Consider the following 19,975-nt stretch of genomic DNA (forward strand, 5'->3'; position numbering starts at 1 on the left):
GCCTCCCAAAGATAATGGGCCATTGAAAAAATTCTAGATTCTAGAACGACGGACTGCCCACGAACTGCCGAAGCCTCGGGAGACTTGGACTCTGATCGGACATTGGCATCTCCCGGCCCGTTGCTCCCACAGAGGGCAGAACCGGAAACAGTCATAACCCGGCCGATCCCGCCCACTCCGGGAATAATCGAGACGGAATGACCGGAGTCGGTGCTTTGGTGAGGGCCGACACTGCGATGCCGATGGTCCGAAAACCGCCAAGGCGACCGCAGAATGCGACCGGGCGCTTCGGTGCCTCGGTAGTGTCGCGAAACCGAGGCTTCGGCACGAATGACCTGCAATTGAGGTGATCTCCAAATACCGGGTCATTGCCTCCATCGTGATCACGAACTTTGCCTGGAACCTGAAAAGTTGTCAATCGTCTTGCTGATCTGAGGAGTTCAATGACCAACTCTGGCGAAGTGCAGTCGGGCGGGTGCAAAGTCCGTCATGCACCTGACCCAAACAAGACGTTCGGCAAGACATCTCCAAAATGGGGCATGGAAAGAAAATCCCGGACAGCCGCAAACCCGCGAAGTTGACCGTGAATAAGATTCTACGATACTCTAGCCTCAGTCATTCGCACCAAGCTTCACACTCGACGCCTCGGCATGTAAGTGGTGCTCCGACGCGCTGTGATCCCGTTGCTCGGCCGGGACGGGACGGGAAGGCCGGAGCGATGTGGGTCCCAGTTCCCCCGAGACTCCGACGGACCCAAATCAGACTGGAAGGAGCACGCTTCCGAGGAGCCTTGCGGCCTTGAACGCGCTCCTCATGGTGAAGTCCGGTTTAGATCGACGTAGAGCCAGTGGCCCTTCATCCAAAGCGATTTTCGAAAACTTACGATTGAAATTGACCGCTGTACAGTTCTGACGGCTGAGGTTAGTTTATCCCTAATAATAGGGATAACAGTAATATAATCCCTTACACTGCTGCTCCTCTATACTTATAGGGTGTTTCTGTGTAGACTTTATTGTTATGACTAGAGCAATTCACCCACATACCTATTATTACAGCTGATACCGATCTGCCATGCTGCAGGTGTGGCGCAACCGCTGTGCCATACGTGGCTCGGGCACGCAGGTGTCTGACACCCTACATCTGGCGCAACGCGCGCCCAACCCAAGGTACCTTACCTTAGAAAAACCAACCACTTTTGACCATATATAAGGCACTCACTCGCTGGCCTCTGCTTCATCACAATATCCATTCTATCTATCCCCCGCTATGGCAGCTTCATCCACCGCCAGACCGCCACCACTCAGCGTGGATGAGTCACCTCAGCCACACTCCTGCGAGACATGCCAGGACAGGCTGCTATTCGCATCGCACTATGTCGGCAATGTCGTCCAAGGGTGGTGGGAGGAGATATTGGATCACACCTACTATGCCACCGGCAGGGCCTACTCATTCAACATTTCCTATGGTGAGGCGCTTGAGCAGGCCCAGACTGGTTGCGAGCTCTTTGCGTGGCTCGTGACGCTGCGCCGTCTGGACACCTGGGACGAGAGCTGGCTTCGTGCGTACTATAAGGGCCCGTCTGAGGTTCACATGGTTCTTGATTGGGTTAATGATCTAAATGATCATGTTGACAGTGGAGATCCTTCTCGTCAGGTTGTTGTGTGTGCGGAAGAAGGGTAAGGCAAGCCGGCGGAGTGTACTAAAAGCAGTGTGTGCTTAGTCCTTGGTAGCAAGAGACATTGCTTTCAACAAAATCAGAACGAAGCTGCCGTCCATTCATCCACTATCAGCGGATGCTTTGTCCAAACTCCGACACTGGTTACACGAATGTGCATCCACACATCAGAGCTGCATCGAAGCAGAAACTGCAAGGGCCAGGCTCGATGCTGGTTCCAAAGTCTGGTCAGGGCCTCGTCGCTTACTATCGTTATCTAGGGTAGGCTCGAAAATAGCGATCAAGGTGGTCGAGTCGTCCCAGCCAGTCCAACCTTCTTATGTAGCCCTTAGCTACTGCTGGGGAGGTGACCAGAGAGTCAAGCTGCGCCAAGCCGACGTGAACACATGGCGCGAAGGGCTCCCTTACGAGAAACTTCCGCAAACGATCAAAGATGCGATAACGGTCACTATGAGTTTTGAGGTATCTCATCTCTGGGTAGATGCTCTATGCATTATCCAGGATTCAGACGATGATAAGGCACAGGAGATTTCGCGCATGGGCGACATCTACGAAAAGGCCTACTTCACCATTACCGCTGCCCGGGCGAAAATGGTCGAGGAAGGATTCCTACATTCACGGAGTATCGCAGGCGAGAGAGGATTCCGGATACCATATCTATGTGGGAACGGTGATCTGGGTTCTGTCGTGTTCTGGACTGGCAGGGGGAACAATGAAGCAGAACCGACCGAGACGCGGGCTTGCTGCTTCCAAGAGTCCATTCTCTCATCTAGAGTGCTTTACTTTGGGACACATAACTCCAAGTGGATATGCGCAGAGACGCGGAAGCAGAACTCCGAACCTCTCTATGACGGCTGGATTGGAGATTCGAGCCTGAATCTCGAGAGTGTCAGTAACAGCAGGCATTTGGCCTACGGCGTAGAATGGTCCATTATGGCTGATTCCGAGGTGTTTTACCTTAGGTGGAGAGACCTTCTGAAATACTATTCGGTCATGGAGGCCGGACAGCAGCAGGACAGGTTGCTGGCCATCTCGGCCGTTGCGAAGCAGATCGGTGGGGTCGCAAAGGACAGGTACTCGGCTGAAATCTGGATGAACAGACCAAGCGATTCACTCGCGTGGGTGTCCTACTCTGGCGAAGCCAAAAGGCTGACTGGCTACTTCATCCCTTCGTGGTCTTGGGCATCGATTTCGGGAGAAGTCAGCTTAGAGCGTTGCACTCCCATGGAGGACTTCTCCATTCAGCACTTGAAAGTTAAATGCCAGATACCAGGCGACGACTTCAGTGCACCTGTCGAAGCACAGATGAAGCTGCAGACGCTTACTTTTCCAGCTCACGTCCGCAGAGATGAGGAGTTCGGCGGGGACTTCTTATGGGACCTGGCAGTCGGTGAAGCCGTTGGTGGTCGACTGTATCTGGACGTAGCTATCGACAGCACGGACCGGGAAATTTCGCATGGTGAGGACCTTCTCGTGGCCTTGGTTGAAAAAAGTGTGGCCCTTGTCCTCCTATGGTGCTCGGACAAGTCGACATTTCGGCGGATCGGCATCTGCACCTGGATGAGCAACCGAGAGGATATTCTAGAGTTGAAAGAAGTAATTCTCTCTTGATTTGACATGGCCCAAAAGCCTCGATTACTGTCAGAGGCCCGGCTTGACAAGTGTGAGCTTAACTAACCGGCCTCCATTTTGACATGGCTGTCAGAAGGTAAGCTCGTCATCAGATCCGGGGTCTTCATTGTTGAGCCACGTTCCGCAATTGTTGTTATTGTTGTTGTCTTGTTTCACGCTACGTGAGAGTCTATCACGCATATCTAATACACGTTACAGAGATATTGGGATTCAAATTGATTGATTATTATTACGCTAGGTCATTGAAAATTGCACCGGATCATGGCAACCTTGCTAGAAGGCTCAGCTGTATGGCTCTTAAACTCCTCAGATGCATCCTCAAAGGTAGAAGTAGCAGAACGGGCCGGTCAGCGTATCCATCACATCTTGGATCTGGATATTCGGGCCAGCATATCCCATGTCAATAACATCGGTAAGCTGAGTCTTGTTGGAAGGTGGCTCGTTGGCCCAGGTCAAGTGGCCGTAGTCTCCTCCGTTAAGGTCCTTGTGGCGGTTAACTGGGTCGATCGCTTGCCTGGAAGGAGAAAAAAGGTCAGATCAGGCATGTCGCATCGAGGTTTAAGCTTAATGTATAGCTTACCAGAGGGTCCACATGCGATCCATCATGCCGTGGTGCACCCAGAAAGCAGGGTCACCAGGAGAAGTGAACAAGTCGGCGCCCGGATCACCGCTGATCGCGTAGTGCATGCCTCCGTGAGGGCCGATCTCGATCGTGTAGGGGACACCCTCGGAAAGAAGTCGGTACTCGGAAATGTTGGGCTTCAGAAGCAGGTCTACCGCCGGTTAGTCAATCAATCGAGCGTCAACTTCACAATGCAACATACTGAGCACAGTGGTATAGTTGGCGTATCTCTGGTTCATAGCAGGTCCGACGTCTCTCTTCAGTCCGCGGGGGTTGTAGCCGAGACCACCATCCGGGCCGGCAGCGGTTCCCTCCAGGCCGCCGACGGGGCCGAGATTAACAGTCATGTTGGCAAAAGGACCGGTGGTCACGAAGCCACCTCCGACGCCAGCGGGCAGCTGGATGTTGCCGCCGCCGACTCCATCGGGCGGGGTGATGACGGGGCCGTCGTGGGGCACGTAGTCTCCGTTGCCGCCGAGACTGTACGGGTCGCCGTTGAAGACGGGAGACTTCTCGGGGGCCGAGGCGTATTTCGGCCAGTCCCAATACTGTTATGGCGAGTCAGTATCCGAATCATTAGTGGGAATCGTGCCTCAACGAATACTTACGGGCTGATAGCCAGTGTAACCACACTCATCCCTCAATGCCTTCTCGTACAGATGCACAAACCAGCGATGCCATGGCATGAAGTTGCCTGGGCAGATATGTCAGTAACCATTGGGACTTGTTGGCTTCTGGATGAAGAGCAAACGCACCCGTGTAGTGAATGAACAGAGTCGACTGAATGTGAATGACAACAAAGTCATCAAACTGTCAAAACATCGAAAACGGTCAGCCAATCTCGGATCGGTCCGGTGAGGTGGGTTGTGTGAGTGGGCTTCATGGCCTTACCCGCGACCGTGCACCCGCAGAAACATTCGCCGGCGTGTGCGCGGGCAACTGCTGGAGACATTTGACCGCGTTAACGTACGCAAGCCTCTCCTCCTGGGACAGCGAACCGCTGGTGGTGCATCGAGTCAGTCACTTCATCTCGGCAACGTCTCTGGGCGGCTGGGGCGGAGGGATCATGACTTACTACTCGCGGCGGAAGACCAGGTTCCTCGCCGTGCAGGTGGCCGTCTCGCCGCGCTTGCGAAGCTTCTCCTCGCGCTCGTCCAGCGACTTGAGCACGTCAGCCTTGATGCTCTCCGTGAGATTGGAGAACCGGGCCTCGTCGGCGGCGAGATCGTCCCGGGGCTGGACCGTCGGGAGACCCCAGGCAGACGACGCCAGGATGGCCGTAGAGACGATGGAACTGATCCTCATAGTCGGCGACGGTCGATGCAAAAAAGATCGCCAACCAAATTTGGCGAGTCTTTTGACGAACTAATGGCCGGGCCCGTGTCAAGTCTGGGTGCGAGTCAGCTTGAAGAGAGATGAAGAGAGAAAGGTCAGCGCGTCAATGAGCGATGGACGTAACATAATAAAGAGCACAACTGCTGCGGAGCTTATGCCGGCAAATTGGCGAGTCCGGTTCTCATCTCTGCAGAATTTCTTCAATGGCCTGTCGCGAGCCTGCTCTGTCGCCCATCTGGGCTAAGAGGCGATGCACGTCTGCGGCGCTCTGCACCAACTTGCATGCAGTGGAGTCGTATTCAGGTGGCACAGGTGGCGTACCGCTCGCCGAAGAGAAGGGTATCTTTTAGCCAACCAGAAGAGCACGGCGTTGTTGTTGGTAACATTGGTTGCTGAGCCCCCGGCATGCAGGCAGGGTCTGAGATGCCACCGACGCGGACGACCTTCGCAAAAAGGAAGTTCGGCTCTCTGCCGGCCCCTAATCTCAGGAATCTGGCTTCATCTGGGCACGCCCAGCATCTTGTGCCACCTTCGCTGAAGGATTCCGACAGTGAGCTTCACCGGCGGAGTTTCCACATAAGATCATGAGAGCGAATCAGGACGCTGTCCCCCTGCGCCAACACCGTCCTCCATGACGGTTACATACGCTCCTATCGCAACGGTCGCCTGCAGGTCCCCTAGCCCGCGGAATCGGTTCCAGGGAGTCCAACAAGGTACGCGCATGCCGGAAGTTCCGGAATGCCACGAAGAAGCGAACGTCTTGGCCGACTGATGCTCTGTTCGCTGCCGGGCCGCCGAGTTGCTGCGAGGAACGGTTGTTCGCCAGATCTTTGTTCCCCGGACGGATCCCTGTATTTTACCTATGGACGGTGGAAGTAGACCCACTCCTGAGTCCTTGATAATCCTCCACCATTAGTGGAACAATGTCTGGGCTTCGTGATCTTGGCCGTAAAATGGCATAATGGCAAGGTTTAACTCGTGTTGATGTCTATGTTGGTTCTAGTTTGAAGGATTGCCCACATCCCGGTGGGCAACATTGCTTGACGCTACGAACATGCGGCAAATATTTTCGGCGAGAATTGTTAGATGTGAAAAGCTGGTTAGGCATGAATGTAAGTCACCTGCGAGTGACCTATTCAAATCAGCTCGACATATGTCTGAAGGTTTCAAGCGCAATCGCGCATCAAAATGAGCCGCGGGTTGGCCATAGCCGTTGGATGTTAACGCAAAAAATGAGACATACGTAGATGTCGACAAAACGGATGATGAAATATAGGGACTCGTAAATCTTGTTGGTAGAACGAGGAAAACTGACTAGCCACAGACTACTGAATGGTAAAGGATAACGAAGCAGTCGCAAAATCGGACAAGTCCCTCACGAAGGAGGGTCGCATGTTAATGTAGGGGTCTATGGCAAGTTCCTTTGCCCCCTGTCGGTGACTCTCGCGTCATCTCTGTTATGTTCCTGCATGATCTATCCCATCGGATGAGCCACACCAACAGGTTCACCTGCCACTAAAGGTGGGTTGAAATTCTCTCTCTTCTCTGCGCCGAGGCGGCGCAGAATGGGTGCCGGCGTTCTGCAGCGGAGCATGGTACGGCAGTAATAGGAGGCGAGCGTGGCTTGGCCACACCGAGATAAAGAATTGGGTGCCTCGTCGACGCAAGGCCCGCCGTCGATCTTGCGTGCTCTTGGTTCCTCCTCGTTTCTACTCAAGCTTCAAGACTCCATAGCCATGGCCGACGCTTCGGAGCTTCCGCCGGATATCAACAGAGGCCCAGAGATCCTCGCAACCTGCGGGAGCCTAGTGGGTATCTCGGTGGTTATTGTCATGATGAGGATGTATGTAAGGGCAAGGATTGTTCGACTCGTTGGTTGGGATGATTGGTGTATCGTCGCCGCCACGGTAAGTACGGTCCCATGTCATCTGCTGCAATGCTTCCGTGAAAAAGACCTCGCCATTTTCAGCGCTTCTTTGGTCTCCAACTCCAGCCACTATGACTTCAACCAACCTCGAAAACTTTGTAAGTGATTAGCTAATTCTTTCTAGGTCGTCATTTTCGCCGAGATGATGGTGATCCTACCTGAAGTCGAGCATGGAGGAGGACGACATATCCAGTACATCGAACCCAAGGAAAATGTTGTCATCGGGCTACATTACAACTTCGTCACACAGCCTCTGTGCCTGATTGCTCTATGTCTGGCTAAAGTCAGCGTTGGGCTATTTTTGCTGAGGGTGAGCCCTTCAACACGGATGCGGTATGTCATCATGGGAACCATCGTCTTCACGATTCTATCTGCGACGGGGAACTTCTGTAGGTGTTCGAACATACAAGTGCTGGGGAGCGTCGATTCTAATCTTCTCAGTGACTGTGTTCTTTCAGTGTCGGCCGCTGGCTTACGCGTGGGATACCTCGATCGAGGGTGGCGAATGCATCCCACCAGCAAACCTGAAGTTTGCTGCCTTCTTCAACTCGGGTAAGTCTTCTGTCGCCTTCGGTCAGTTCCTTTGTGCTCATGTGGTCGTACCTTGCGTAGGTGTCTCGGTATTCACAGATCTACTTTTCGCCTTGTTGCCAATCCCAATGTTGTGGACAGTCCAACTCAACTGGAAAGTCAAATCCGCAATTATTGGAGTCCTGTCGTTGGGAATCTTGTAAGCCAACTTGACTGATTGCGTTCCATCATCAAGAGCCTATTGCTTACCCTACCATCCAGCGCCACGGTCGCCGCTGTCATCAAGATCTCTTTCCTGCCCAATTACGGCAAACACGGCGACTTCCTCTTCGACAGTTCCGATATCACAATCTGGTAAATAGCCCTCTCGTCTCCAGTACCACAAGTGAAGCCGCACACGCTAATGACTCATTCGTAGGACAACGGTCGAAATCTGCACAGCCATCATCGCCGCCTCGATCCCTTGTCTCAAGCCCCTGTTCAGGGCCATCCTCGCAGGCTCCTCAGCGAAGTATACCTCTCAGTACAATAACCACGATGGCTACGTACGAAACAATGGGACGAACCGGACTGGTGCTACTGGCGATCCCCAGGGGAATATTGAAATGTTTTCAAGGTCGCGAAGAAACACGACTGCTGTCAGGTCGGGATTCAAGCGATCGAAAATGGACTCTGAGGAGAGTATTGTGGGGACGCAAAGAAGCGTACCACGGGACGGCATCACCAAGACAACGCATGTTTCAGTGTCTGTCGACGATGGGCAGCAGAGGAGTCCCAAAGATCTAGTGTAGCTTCGGCGAATACAGTTGTCCACAATCGTCTCGAAATGGGGTTCGGTCCGCTTTTTGGCGTGAACCACACACCTATCACAACTCAACTGGTGAGTGAGGAATGATGATTTCGCAACCGCCGCAACGTCTTTTGTGGAAATTGTCTGATTTTGTGGTCTCCTTCTAGGTGATCGGTTTGCAGCTGATGAAACAGTTGCTTTGGGCGGGCCAAAGCAACCCATTAGTCAATGCTCAGCCAAGTACCTCAGCCAAGACGTCACGATGACATTCGATGAACCACTTACGCCCGACAAACGTCATCCAGCAACCACCATCTTCGTCTTTAGGTACAATTGATATCAGTCAATCTACACATTCCATCTTTGCAAAGGTTTCCTTTTTCCCGCTTGTCAAAAGTTTATTCACCGATCCCAAATATCGCCAACATGCCGACTGAAGGAGTCGAATTCACCACCGTAAGTCATCAACCAGGAGACTCGGTGCCCAAAAGTTCAAAAATGATTGACTCTGTCTAGATTGGTGTCGTTGGCGTAGGCAGCATGGGGGCTGCGATGAGTCTTCTTTTCGCCGAGAACGATTATCGTGTCTTCTTGTACGACCCTAGTACGGCCCCATTCGACGCCGACCGTCGTCTCGGCTTCTAACAAGTCCCTAGGCAAAGAAAACATCGACAAGTTGAGAAGAGACGCCATGAATCTTGGTCTGGATGACCGTATCACGGCACGGGAGGGTTATGAGGATCTGTGCGAGACTGTGAAGGCGCAGAGCAAGCCGGGTGTGTTCGTCTTCAGCACTCCGCATGGCTCCGTCGGCGATGAAGCTATTCAGGGTCTTTTGTCGGGTGGCAATCTCGAGAGGGAAGACATCATAATCGACTGCGCGAATGAGCAGTGGCAAGCTACCGAAAGACGACAGCGAGAGCTCGCGCCAAAAGGCATCCATTACATCGGATGCGGAGTGTCGGGCGGTTACCAGAGCGCCAGATCCGGTCCTTCTTTCTGTCCCGGTGGTGATCCCGACGTGGTGCGCCGAATTCTCCCTTTTCTGGAAAAGCTCGCGGCCAAGGGGCGGGACGGCAAGCCTTGCACAGGCCTCGTGGGACCGGGAGGAAGCGGACACTTTGTGAAGATGGTTCATAATGGCATCGAACAGGGCATGATGTCGGTGCTGGCAGAAGTGTGGTCGATCATGGTGCAGGGACTTGGGATGAGCTATTCTGAGATCGGAGCTGTGTTCGACCAGTGGAATTCATCGGGCCCTTTGCATGACTGCTTCCTGATCAAGATCGCAGTCGACATCTCAAACACCAGAGACGAGTATGGAGAGAACCCTCTGGGCCATATCAGAGACAAGGTCGTGCAGGATGTTGACGACACCGAAGGAACCGGCAACTGGACCTGTCGAGATGCTATCAACCTGCACATCCCCGCGGCAACTATCGTTAGTGCCCATCTGTTCCGTTTTGCATCAGCGTTCGCAGGACAACGCAAGCACAACAAAGATGCCGCGAACGGAGGCGTGGAGTCGAGAAACCTGGACGTCACCTCCAGAGAGGACTTTCTCGATCATCTGCAGAAGGCGACTTACTTTGGATTCCTTACCTGCTTTGCACAGGGTATGGACATGATCCAGGCTCAAGACGCCAAGATGGGCTGGAAGCTCAACTACAGAAACATACTCCAGCTGTGGCGCGGCGGATGCATCATCCAGGCGGACGGCATCGTCGACGTGCTTGACGCCATGTACAGTCGCGAGGACCGCAACATCGAAAACGACGTACTTTCCAACCACGAGGTTGGAAATGACCTATCATGCAACTTCTCTGCTACAAAGGAAGTCATCCTGAAAGCTGTTGAGGCAGACCTTTGTGTCCCTGCGTTGAGCCAAAGCCTCGAGTATTACAAGTACTCGACGTCGAACGAGCTTCCCACCCAGTTCATGGAGGCGGAGTTAGATTACTTTGGAAAACACATGTTTGACAAGAAAGGGGATGCTTTCCCCGGCGAGCCCAAAGCAGGCCAGCATCATTTCGAGTGGAAGCCAGCCAAAGGAAAGAGAGATTAGTTGTAACTAGGTAGACGAGCGTAATTAATGCAAGACTAAATGCAACGTGAGTTGCCTAATCGATATCAACCTGCCAACTCAGAATTCGCGTCTTTCTCGGTACAGTGACAATGGCGATAGAAGGTACAACATTGTGCTGATGTCCGTCTGTCAACATGACTTGTTCGCTGGACCTATCTCAGGGATCAGCGGTCCAATGGTGGCTTAGAGAGCTGTAATTGATTGAGAGAGTGCGATGGAACCAATCATGAGCTGAGGTGCGAAACACAGCCAAGTTACTATGTAGAGAGTCCGACTGTAAGCTGACGCATAGAAGATCGCAAGGTATTCAGGTACACATGTTCTGGGACTCATTAATCAAGTCAAAGGAATTTTGGGATCGCAAGTCCGAGATCCTCACAATAGCTAAATGCGGATGAGGCTTGCGCCTCGACCAAGACCGAGCTCACAAGGCAGAGTTGAGGTGCGCTCGAGATGCTATGCGAATTCCCTTTTGAAAGGAAACACAATTATATAAATCCAATGTCCTCAGGATGGCGAGGCTATATCAGAAAGCCATCATCACATTCAATTTTCATACTTATCCTTCCTCCTGCTCATTGTTTACACCTAAAACCGGATACCTTACACCTCTTCCTTATCCCCCTCAATATGCGGCAGTTTGTTGCGTCACTTCTGGCAGGTTCGGCGGCTGCCTTCCTAGCCCCAAGGTCAGAAACGCAGGCTCCGTATATCGTCCCACGCGACGAGGACATCGTAACTGAGCACTACATCGTCAAGCTACGCGACGACCATAACCTGGAAGATCACTTCACCAACATCGGCCTCAACGTCGCCGAAGTGGCAACTGAATTCGAGAACTGGGATCTCTTGAACGCCTACCACTTCGTCATCCCCGAGGGCAACAGCCATATTGTCCATGATCCGCCGCGATCCAGGTGTTGTGCGCGTCACTCACAACCACAATGTGAGCCCTGAGCGCTCGGCCGACGAGTACGCACCATCTGGACCGCCTGCTGGGGTAGTGGACGAGGCATACTCCCGTTCTAGATCGCGCACCAAGAACCTGGAGAATCGACAAGATGGGTGTGGTGAGGTCCCACTTCATTACGACAGTGAAACCCGCAAGAACACGCAATGGAACTTGGCTATGATCGCTGCAGGCAGAAAGATACCCGAGCAGCTTAAGGGTGACATCTACAAGGAGGATCACGAGGCAGAATGGTTAGCGAACGCTGGTAAGGGTGTTGATATTTACGTTTTTGACAGCGGCATTCGTCTTTCGCACAAGGCCTTTGGTGGGCGAGCAAGCCATTTCAATGGCAAGAAGAGTAACGATAAGTCTCCGTATTGCAATACTGCTAAAATGGTACGTCGATACTCCACATGACCATTGAAAGGTGAATATGGCAAACATTGAAGGGGCTAACTCTAGCTCTGTCTAGGACGATGACATTGGACACGGGACACACGTTGCGGCCATCGCTGCTTCGCCCAACTACGGTGTCGCCCCAGCTGCCAACATCATCAATGTCAAAGTCGACTGCGCCTCAACCATGGCTCATATCATTAGCTGTAGGTTGTATGTAACCTGAATGAGGCGAGCGCGAACTTACTCCATGTCTTCTTTCAGCCGTCCACGACGTAATCAAAACCCACAACAACAAGAAAAACGCCAAGGTATCGGACTTCAAGGGCTCCGTCATCAACGTATCCATGAAGTGGGATATGAGCAACTACACCAACCCGATTGACTTCGAGGAGGCCTGGGCGAAGGCAGCCGATGCTGGAATCGCTGTTGCTGCGGCCGCAGGCAATGAGAACAAGAAAAGCATAGGTGTTCCGGCTAGGTCAGTCACTTGCTACAAATATTCTCCTTCTAGTCGCGAGATAAATGCTCACATTGCGACAGATGGAAATCAGTTTTGAGTGTCGGCGCCGTGGATGTGAACTACAACCGCTGGGCAAAGTCCAACTACAAGGGAAACAGGAACATCTGGGCCCCGGGTGCTGGAGTCAAGTCTGCCATCCACACATCTGATACGGCAACAGAATATCTGGCTGGCACTAGCATGGCGACACCTCAGTAAGCAGCCTCACTTCCTCTGCTTCTTTTCGAGTATAATTAATGAATAATTCTCGCAGTGTTTCGGGGGTGATGGCCCTCATGATCGGGTGGGAAGGTGGCTGCATCTCCTCCAACGTAAGGGACGTCTATGAACGCATCGAACAAAATCAGATCATGGCAGTCACAGCAGACCAGGTGATTGTCGACTCCGGCGCCACCACCGCCCTTCTCCAAACCGGAATCAACCACCAAGCCAAGCCTGCAAACCACCCTTACGCCGGCATCCCGGGCAAGAAGCGGAGCGTGGCGCCAAGACAAGAGGTGAAAGACGGCGACGCTGACATGTGGGAGTCGTTCGACGATCCGGTCCTCGAATGCGAAGGCGTTGAGAAGGAACAGCGCTAGGTTGAGCGCAACCAACTTGCCGAAATCATCGAGAAGGAATTCTGTCCCGAGGCATCGAAGCAGGAGTTCCCCGATGGCCGGGAACTTTTCATCGGGCTGTCGCGGTTCACGCGCCGATACAGAGAAAACCGCCCGGACGCTGTCTCACTATCTAATCAGTTCCCCGCCGGCATCTACTATCAGGTTAACAGGGAGTCTTGCATCGACATCATGCGTGGAAAGCTCCTCGACACATGCGACGGGCGATCTAGTTCCAATCCTGTCCCATTCAAGGCGGGCGGTTCCTATCTTGCCGGCGGTATCGAATATCGTATGGATCCGCTCTCGGTGAGGACGAAGGCCTCTAACGGATTCAAGTCGGGGTGCAAGATCGAGGTCGGAAGTGGTCGGCGGGTAATATCTGGTGTGAAGATCTGGGGCGCTGGATGGGCTGGTCATGACAACGGGGCTACATTGGATGAGAAGGTGGGTGCGTGTGGGATGGTCAAGAACGAAGGTTACTGGAAGTTCAAGTACGAGATGAGGGATGACAGGGAGTGGATTGTTGAATTCATCGTGGATGGGTCGGGAGCTCAGGGCTGCATCGAGGATGCTATAGAAAAGGCTGGCGGGCCAAAGCCGCAGTGCGAGGTTGTCCAGATATAGATCTTGTTCCATGGTGTGGGGCGCTCAGAAGTTGTTTGGGGTTTTGGTAATGAATTTGAATGGCATATTCACAAATTCACTTTAGCCAACCATTTTCTAGGTCTTCCGGATCAAGTGCTACGCTTCCCCTCTGTAATGATGACATTCAAGAGTAAACTGTTTGGTGACTGAGTATAGGCCGGATGCATGTCGACCGGGCTTGCAGGCTGCGATGCTAGCGGCTTCAGTGAATACTATAACCACCTGGATGTATCGGATTATCTGACACAAATTGCTCTACATATTGGCCGTACATATGGACATTGTCGATCTCACCATCTCATGCAATGAGATATACCGGTGGGATGCGAAACTCCTCTTCCGATACCTGACTCAACCTTGAAATGGTGTTGCGAGAGGCGACCTTCGACTCGAAATTTCGAGTACCAGGATAATACAGAGAGACACCAATCCCGTGCGACATCGATGCGTTCACAGGTTTTGCCTCGATCCGATTGAAAGCCTCAACGGTCTCTTCGTCCCGGTGTCCAACTACCTGATTTTGGGGCTCTCATCTATTTGCCAAGGACCAACAGAGGGAGAAAATCTACAATTCCTAAGGTTTCCTTGGGTGATGCTAAGCAATATTAATGACGGGAAGAGGGACTTGCCAAGGTGCTACGGGTCTCCACCAAGTTGATCATCAGCGTCCATGTCTTCCGAAACGCCAAGACGCATTAGGCAGGTTAGAAAGAATAAGGTTATTGCGAACAGGGCATTTCGATCGAAATCTGGAGTGACTCTCCCAGGTAAAGAGACTCGATTGTGAAAATTGATAATTGACGAGAAAGAAACGCAGACCTATTCACTCATGATGTTTACGCCAATGGCGATGGAGTGGAGGTGGGGGCTGTAAATATCTTTTGCGAAGGGGCGGTGTTGTAGCAACTCAACCATCAGTCTAGCATTCACGTTATCGGCTGAGAAAAAGACCAGAAATGAGAGAGGTAATGCCCAAAAGAAACATTCACAAAGACTGAGACGGGCTTGATGCTGGGCGGCAACCATGTGGCATCAATCATGGGTGTTCATCTCCCACCGGCTAGCCAAGACCGACGATGTTGTTGCGCGCTCACAAAGGAACAGTGCCCCGTTACAGAAAATTATTGCAGAGCAAGAACTACGTACTAAAAAAATAATTAATCAGCCTTCTTATCTCACTCTGATTTCTCAGCGCTCTTTGATCTAGCGACGGGAGCCAGATCCGGCTGCGGCTGAGATGGTGGCCGTCGTGGCACCCGCGTGCCGTGGGGTGCTACCCATCGAGGCGGAACGCCATAGCCCACCTTAACCGTTTCCGTGGGCATCAAAGGCACTGCCCGCCGACGGTCCACATGGAGAGAGACTGCGGGAGAGGACTAGTCTCCCGAATTTCCAGCCGGCTGGGAACTAGAATCTAGAACAAGAGCCATGTTCAATGTCTCATCAACAAGACAAATTGTTCAGCTTCACAGTAAATGAATTGGTGGATTGCCTTGCGCTTCGTCAAACATGTTTCGCGATGTTTCCGCGGATGTTCGCATTGCTTCCACTGACAGCTAAACACCTGCTTTCCCGCAGAGCTTCAGGAGGTGCCCTTGACTCGTTGACAGCCCATCAATTTGCTGTGCGTAAGCAACCCTCACATGTTTGACAGCATGAGATGAACCGGGAACATGCAGGAACTCGTGCACGTCCGCGCCGGTTCGGCGAACACGCTGGATGGCGAACCCCTCCTCGGTGTCTCATGCAGTCGCACGTTGCACCCGCCTGTCGGCGGCCTCATTGGGGAAAAGAAAAAGGTGCGCCGCGTGGTCCAACGCTGCATCCGGAACGGCTGGAACCACTCGACTGGCTACGATTGGAGCTGTTTAACGTTTGCGAACATCTCGTGAAAGAAAAGAGAAAACAAACTCTCGCGGGATCCAGCTCTCCAAGGTACCACGGCGTTGGGATTCACCAATCGCTTTCGGTTCCTAGGCGACGGATAGCATTGGCTGTAACGGGCATTGCGAAGCTGCGCCATTCTTGCGCCATCCCCTTTTCGTTTTCTCTTTTTTCTCTCTGTTTTTTTTTTCTGCCCTCGACCTTGACCCTGTCAGCACCTCCTCACGGCAATATCGCTCTTCATCGCCGAGCCTGACTTCCCGCCGCTTGGCCCGATCACCCGCGCGTTGGTGTGCTTGGCCGGGCGGCCCGGACATGAAAACAAACCCGTCATTCGTCAACAGTGGGAACGAACCAACGACTCCTCTTCCCCAACTGGGCGGACGCGAAATTGGAGAAAAATAGGGGGCGAAGGGGACTTTGGGGAGGGGTCAGCCTGCACTCCGTCACAGCATGTTGTATCCTCTGCAAATACCCGGATCGCCCTCGCCGCTTTCCCATTGCTCACAGGCTCAGGGGGTTCATTAAAAGCGACTTATTAATGCCCTCCGCCCCATAAACCAACTAAACATCAGACCAAACTCTGGGTGCCGACGTCTGGGCTGACCCCTGCCGGCGAGTCATTCTTAGCCCAGTGCCGCCGCGGCGTTTGCCTGCGAGCCCCAGAAAAACAATTAGCTTGCGTGGGCGAGCTGGGGCTTTGCTGAACTTTATCCAACAATTGCGGCGGCGCCTCGTCCGACAAAGTGCGCCTGTTGATGGAGCGGCTCTTTCGTTGGCTGCGGCGCAAGATGTGTTGGTGGCGCGAGTATATATGAAGGGACTTCGGTGTCCCGACCGCTGACAGCCTTCAGATGCTCCGGTCTCACCACACCACCATCACACTCTTTTACATTCACTTTTTTCTTTCCTATCGGTGTGATTCGTGATAAATAATGTCGTTCGCTAGACTCACAAAGGCCTCGCTCGCGGCCGTCCTGGCCGTGTGCGCCAGCGCCGCGTGCGCCGCCAACACTTCCTCCGGCCTCGTCGCCTCGACGTACTTTGCCGGATACCACGCCAACCGCGGCTTCGCCGTGAGCCAGATGCCGTGGGAGAAGTACACCGACGCCAAGTACGCCTTCGCCGAGACCTCCGAGGACGGCAGCCTCAACTTGACCAAGTCGGCTCCCGACCAGCTCCCCGTCTTTGTTTCGGAGGCCAAGAAGAACAACGTCAAGGCCCTGGTTTCCATTGGAGGCTGGACCGGCAGCCGTTGGTTCAGCACCGCCTTTGGCAGCGCGGAGAACCGCACTGCTTTCGTCAAGACCTGCCTTGATCTCGTCGAGAAGGTAAGATATGCGATATCTCAATGGCATGCGACAGTCACTGACAGTCTACAGTACAACCTCGATGGCCTCGACTTCGACTGGGAGTACCCCAACCGCCAGGGCCTCGGCTGCAACGCCATTAACAAGGACGACACCGCCAACTTCTTGTCCTTCCTCCAGGAGCTCCGTCAGAAGCAGTCCAAGCAGCTCTACCTGACCGCCGCCACCAGTCTGTTCCCCTGGTACGATGCCACGGGCGTCAGCAGCGTCAACGGCACCCTCTCCGGCTTCGCCAAGGAGCTCGACTACCTCATGATCATGGCCTACGACATCTACGGCGCCTGGGCCGCCACCGGCGGACCCAACGCTCCCCTCGCCTACACCTGCGACTCCCGCAACAACCAGGGCGGCGCCAAGGAGGGCGTCGAGAAGTGGATCAACGCCGGCATCCCCGCCAACAAGCTTGTCCTCGCCGTCGGTGCCTACGGCCACGGCTTCTCCGTCAACACCACCAGCGCCTTCTCCGGCAGCAACACGCTGAACGCCTACCCCGTCCAGAACAGCACCAACCGCTTCCAGGGCAGCAGCTGGGACGACGACCCGCGCGTCGACGAGTGCGGCAACGCCTCGCCCCCCTCCGGCACCTACACCTTCTGGAGCCTGATTACCGAGGCCAAGTTCCTCGACGAGGCTGGCAAGCCGCTCCAGGGCATCGCCACCGGCTTCGACAACTGCAGCATGACCCCCTTCATGTACAACGAGACCGCCCAGGTCTGGGTTTCCTACGACAACACCGAGTCCCTGACTGCCAAGGGCAAGTACCTCACCGGCGCCGGCATGGCTGGCTTCGCCATGTGGGAGGCTGGCGGTGACTACAAGAACATCCTCATCGACTCCATCCGCTCTGCTGTTGGATTGTAAGATGTTGGGGTCAAGGAGTTTCATGTAAATCTTTTTAGAATTTGTCTCAGTGACACAAGACTGTAATCAATACCACATTTTCTTTCTCAAAACCACAAAGTTCGTGATTCTTCGCAATGCAACACTGTGCCTCGGAATGTGATGGGATTGTGATGGGATCATGTTTGCATCGAACCTGCAGCATAATCTCGCGGAAAGCTTGAAAGAGTAATACAAACAACCGCTCTCGGTAGGTCGCCGAAGATCCCAATCACGGGCGCTGTCGACGTTGAAAAAGTCCGACTCAAGCGCGCTAAGCCGCACCAGGGGCAGCCTTAACACCAACGGATTACCGGCATCGGGGGACTTGGGTGTCCAAAAATAACCGAAAGTCTCTAAAGCGGGCCTCGCCAGCCCGGCGGGAATTGCTGTGTTGGTCAGTGCCTGTTGATACATTGAAGCTTTACTAGGAAGAGTTTTCTCTCGAAAACACGAGAAACAACTGCCCATTTGATAAAGTTTGAAGCAAAAGGAAGTCGGGTAATTGGAACTAAAAGCTGTATTAGTCTAGTAATCAACTTCGTGCCGGGTGTCCACTGACTGGACTTCCTATCTGTTGTGTTGTAAGTCTTTGCAGCTCTTGCCGACTCTCCAAACAATTATAATTACAACCCTCAGCTCAGCCTTCGAGGACTGTTCACACTTGGACTGGTCTTACCGGGAAGTCAGAAGTTCAAAAGACATGTAGGTACAAAACAAAAGGAACATACAACACCGGGGATTCCCCAGTCGTCACCGACCTGAGTACTAGTCCGGCCCTTTCCAGCTTGACTATGAGAGAGCGGACGGGATCCCGTGTTTTCTGGAAGGTATGGTCGTATGTGATGGACAGAGGCTGTTGGTGGAATTTTGAGGCATTGGTGGCGGGCGGTCTGCAGGCGCGGGAACCATCCACACAACATGGTGTTGGTGAAAGAAACCCTGAGGATCGAGCATCAACTTCCAGGCAACTTAAAATGTCTCTTGTGAAGACACACAAATACCTCTTATAAGCCTGGTTGATTTCTCACTACCCAGGATGAAGACGGATGGCTGAGTTTTACTGTGTAGTTCAACATGCGTTATCTAGAGTCCCAGTTAAGTCTGTCAACAGCAATCTCCAATTACTTAATGTTGTTTGACGGACGCCCTTTGTCACATTGTTTTTTTTTCTGTTCAGCTTCGGTTTCTCCAATTATGATTTGAGTCTTCCATAGGCCTTTCCCAACGTTTCTAGGTCGCTTTCAATATTGAGCCAGGCGAGTCCTACAATTGCTCAGGTTTGCTAGTCGAACATATTTGATGAGCCGATGATATGGGATGGAAGATGAGCTGCCTGAAATGTTTCCAGATCTTCAAAAGGCTTTGATGTGAAAACCAAGCTCAATCGAGTGGGCTTAATAAGTCTTAAGATAGCATTCAACCATGCGGCAAAGCACGCCTAGAAACAGCTGTTCGCGCCGCGCCATATTTAGAGCACCTAACTGTCACTGGAAGGCAGTTACATTCCGCCTCTTTATCAGGCTCACCAAGACCCGCACGAACCGGTAACGATATCGACCGTGCTCGCTGATGTTTCCGTTGGCTGCGTAAGCGTAGAGCAACATGTTGACAATCTCAGCTACTGCATATTGAAAATGATGGCAAAGATTTTCTATAGCCATATCTCCTGCGAACGACTGTTTTATATTTATCCCCATAGCTATGAAATTTGAGGAACTTTTTTTCCTTTTTGGCGCCGGCTCTTGTTCAAACCTAAGAGCGCCGTTGGAACACTCAGGCGGGAGTCTCCGAAGCTAGACTACATGTATTGAGTTATCGCCGCCGCCGACGCCCACGACAGGCCAAGTCACCAGAACCGCCGCTCGGAAGATCCCAACGATGAACGGGAACGACTTCAAGTCCAAAAACCTGTGGCGGCGATGGTACAAGATCCTCCCGATAAGAGAGCAGTATCTAATTGCAGACTACGAAAGGCACCTCAGCATTTGCCTCCGCAAACCAAAAGATATTGCGTGCATCTGCTCGTAGAGAAGCGCGAGGAAAATCAATGGCGTCTCTTCTTCCTTGGCAAGGACATCAAAGTCCGGAAGCGTGCCGAGAAGATGGCCAAGTTCCTCCTGTGG

General features: G+C 52.9%; 6 protein-coding genes across 6 annotated transcripts; 5 read left to right on the forward strand and 1 right to left on the reverse strand.

Moving 5' to 3' along the window:
• Window positions 1-1,266: 1,266 nt before the first annotated feature.
• Window positions 1,267-3,286, forward strand: CGGC5_v008378 (uncharacterized protein; the record flags this gene model as incomplete). The annotated part of the gene is made up of 3 exons (XM_066152005.1): window positions 1,267-1,605; window positions 1,899-1,936; window positions 2,008-3,286. 3 exons carry the CDS (start codon window positions 1,267-1,269, stop codon window positions 3,284-3,286), a joined length of 1,656 nt encoding a protein of 551 aa, XP_066008681.1.
• Window positions 3,287-3,625: 339 nt separating this feature from the next.
• On the reverse strand, window positions 3,626-5,234 carry orsC-9 (Tyrosinase-like protein orsC; the record flags this gene model as incomplete). Its single annotated transcript, XM_032026654.1, has 7 exons — window positions 3,626-3,821; window positions 3,888-4,080; window positions 4,132-4,477; window positions 4,538-4,623; window positions 4,685-4,739; window positions 4,821-4,929; window positions 5,005-5,234. 7 exons carry the CDS (start codon window positions 5,232-5,234, stop codon window positions 3,626-3,628), a joined length of 1,215 nt encoding a protein of 404 aa, XP_031891945.1.
• A 1,766-nt stretch (window positions 5,235-7,000) lies between these two features.
• Window positions 7,001-8,513, forward strand: CGGC5_v008380 (uncharacterized protein; the record flags this gene model as incomplete). Its single annotated transcript, XM_066152006.1, has 6 exons — window positions 7,001-7,171; window positions 7,316-7,580; window positions 7,633-7,743; window positions 7,804-7,921; window positions 7,984-8,076; window positions 8,141-8,513. 6 exons carry the CDS (start codon window positions 7,001-7,003, stop codon window positions 8,511-8,513), a joined length of 1,131 nt encoding a protein of 376 aa, XP_066008860.1.
• A 35-nt stretch (window positions 8,514-8,548) lies between these two features.
• CGGC5_v008381 (6-phosphogluconate dehydrogenase, decarboxylating) lies at window positions 8,549-10,577 on the forward strand (the record flags this gene model as incomplete). Its single annotated transcript, XM_032026676.2, has 5 exons — window positions 8,549-8,602; window positions 8,680-8,752; window positions 8,952-8,968; window positions 9,029-9,116; window positions 9,169-10,577. 5 exons carry the CDS (start codon window positions 8,549-8,551, stop codon window positions 10,575-10,577), a joined length of 1,641 nt encoding a protein of 546 aa, XP_031891947.2.
• A 651-nt stretch (window positions 10,578-11,228) lies between these two features.
• On the forward strand, window positions 11,229-13,695 carry CGGC5_v008382 (uncharacterized protein; the record flags this gene model as incomplete). The annotated part of the gene is made up of 1 exon (XM_032026690.2): window positions 11,229-11,555. One exon carries the CDS (start codon window positions 11,229-11,231, stop codon window positions 11,553-11,555), a length of 327 nt encoding a protein of 108 aa, XP_031891940.2.
• A 2,840-nt stretch (window positions 13,696-16,535) lies between these two features.
• Window positions 16,536-17,831, forward strand: chiA1 (Chitinase A1; the record flags this gene model as incomplete). The annotated part of the gene is made up of 2 exons (XM_032026712.1): window positions 16,536-16,931; window positions 16,983-17,831. The coding sequence occupies 2 exons, from the start codon at window positions 16,536-16,538 to the stop codon at window positions 17,829-17,831; spliced, it is 1,245 nt and encodes a 414-aa protein (XP_031891942.1).
• Between the last annotated feature and the right edge of the window lie 2,144 nt (window positions 17,832-19,975).

This window comes from Colletotrichum fructicola (assembly GCF_000319635.2).
Source record: "Colletotrichum fructicola Nara gc5 chromosome Unknown KSG_Nara_v1_contig04, whole genome shotgun sequence".
NCBI classification, from domain to species: Eukaryota; Fungi; Ascomycota; class Sordariomycetes; order Glomerellales; family Glomerellaceae; genus Colletotrichum; species Colletotrichum fructicola.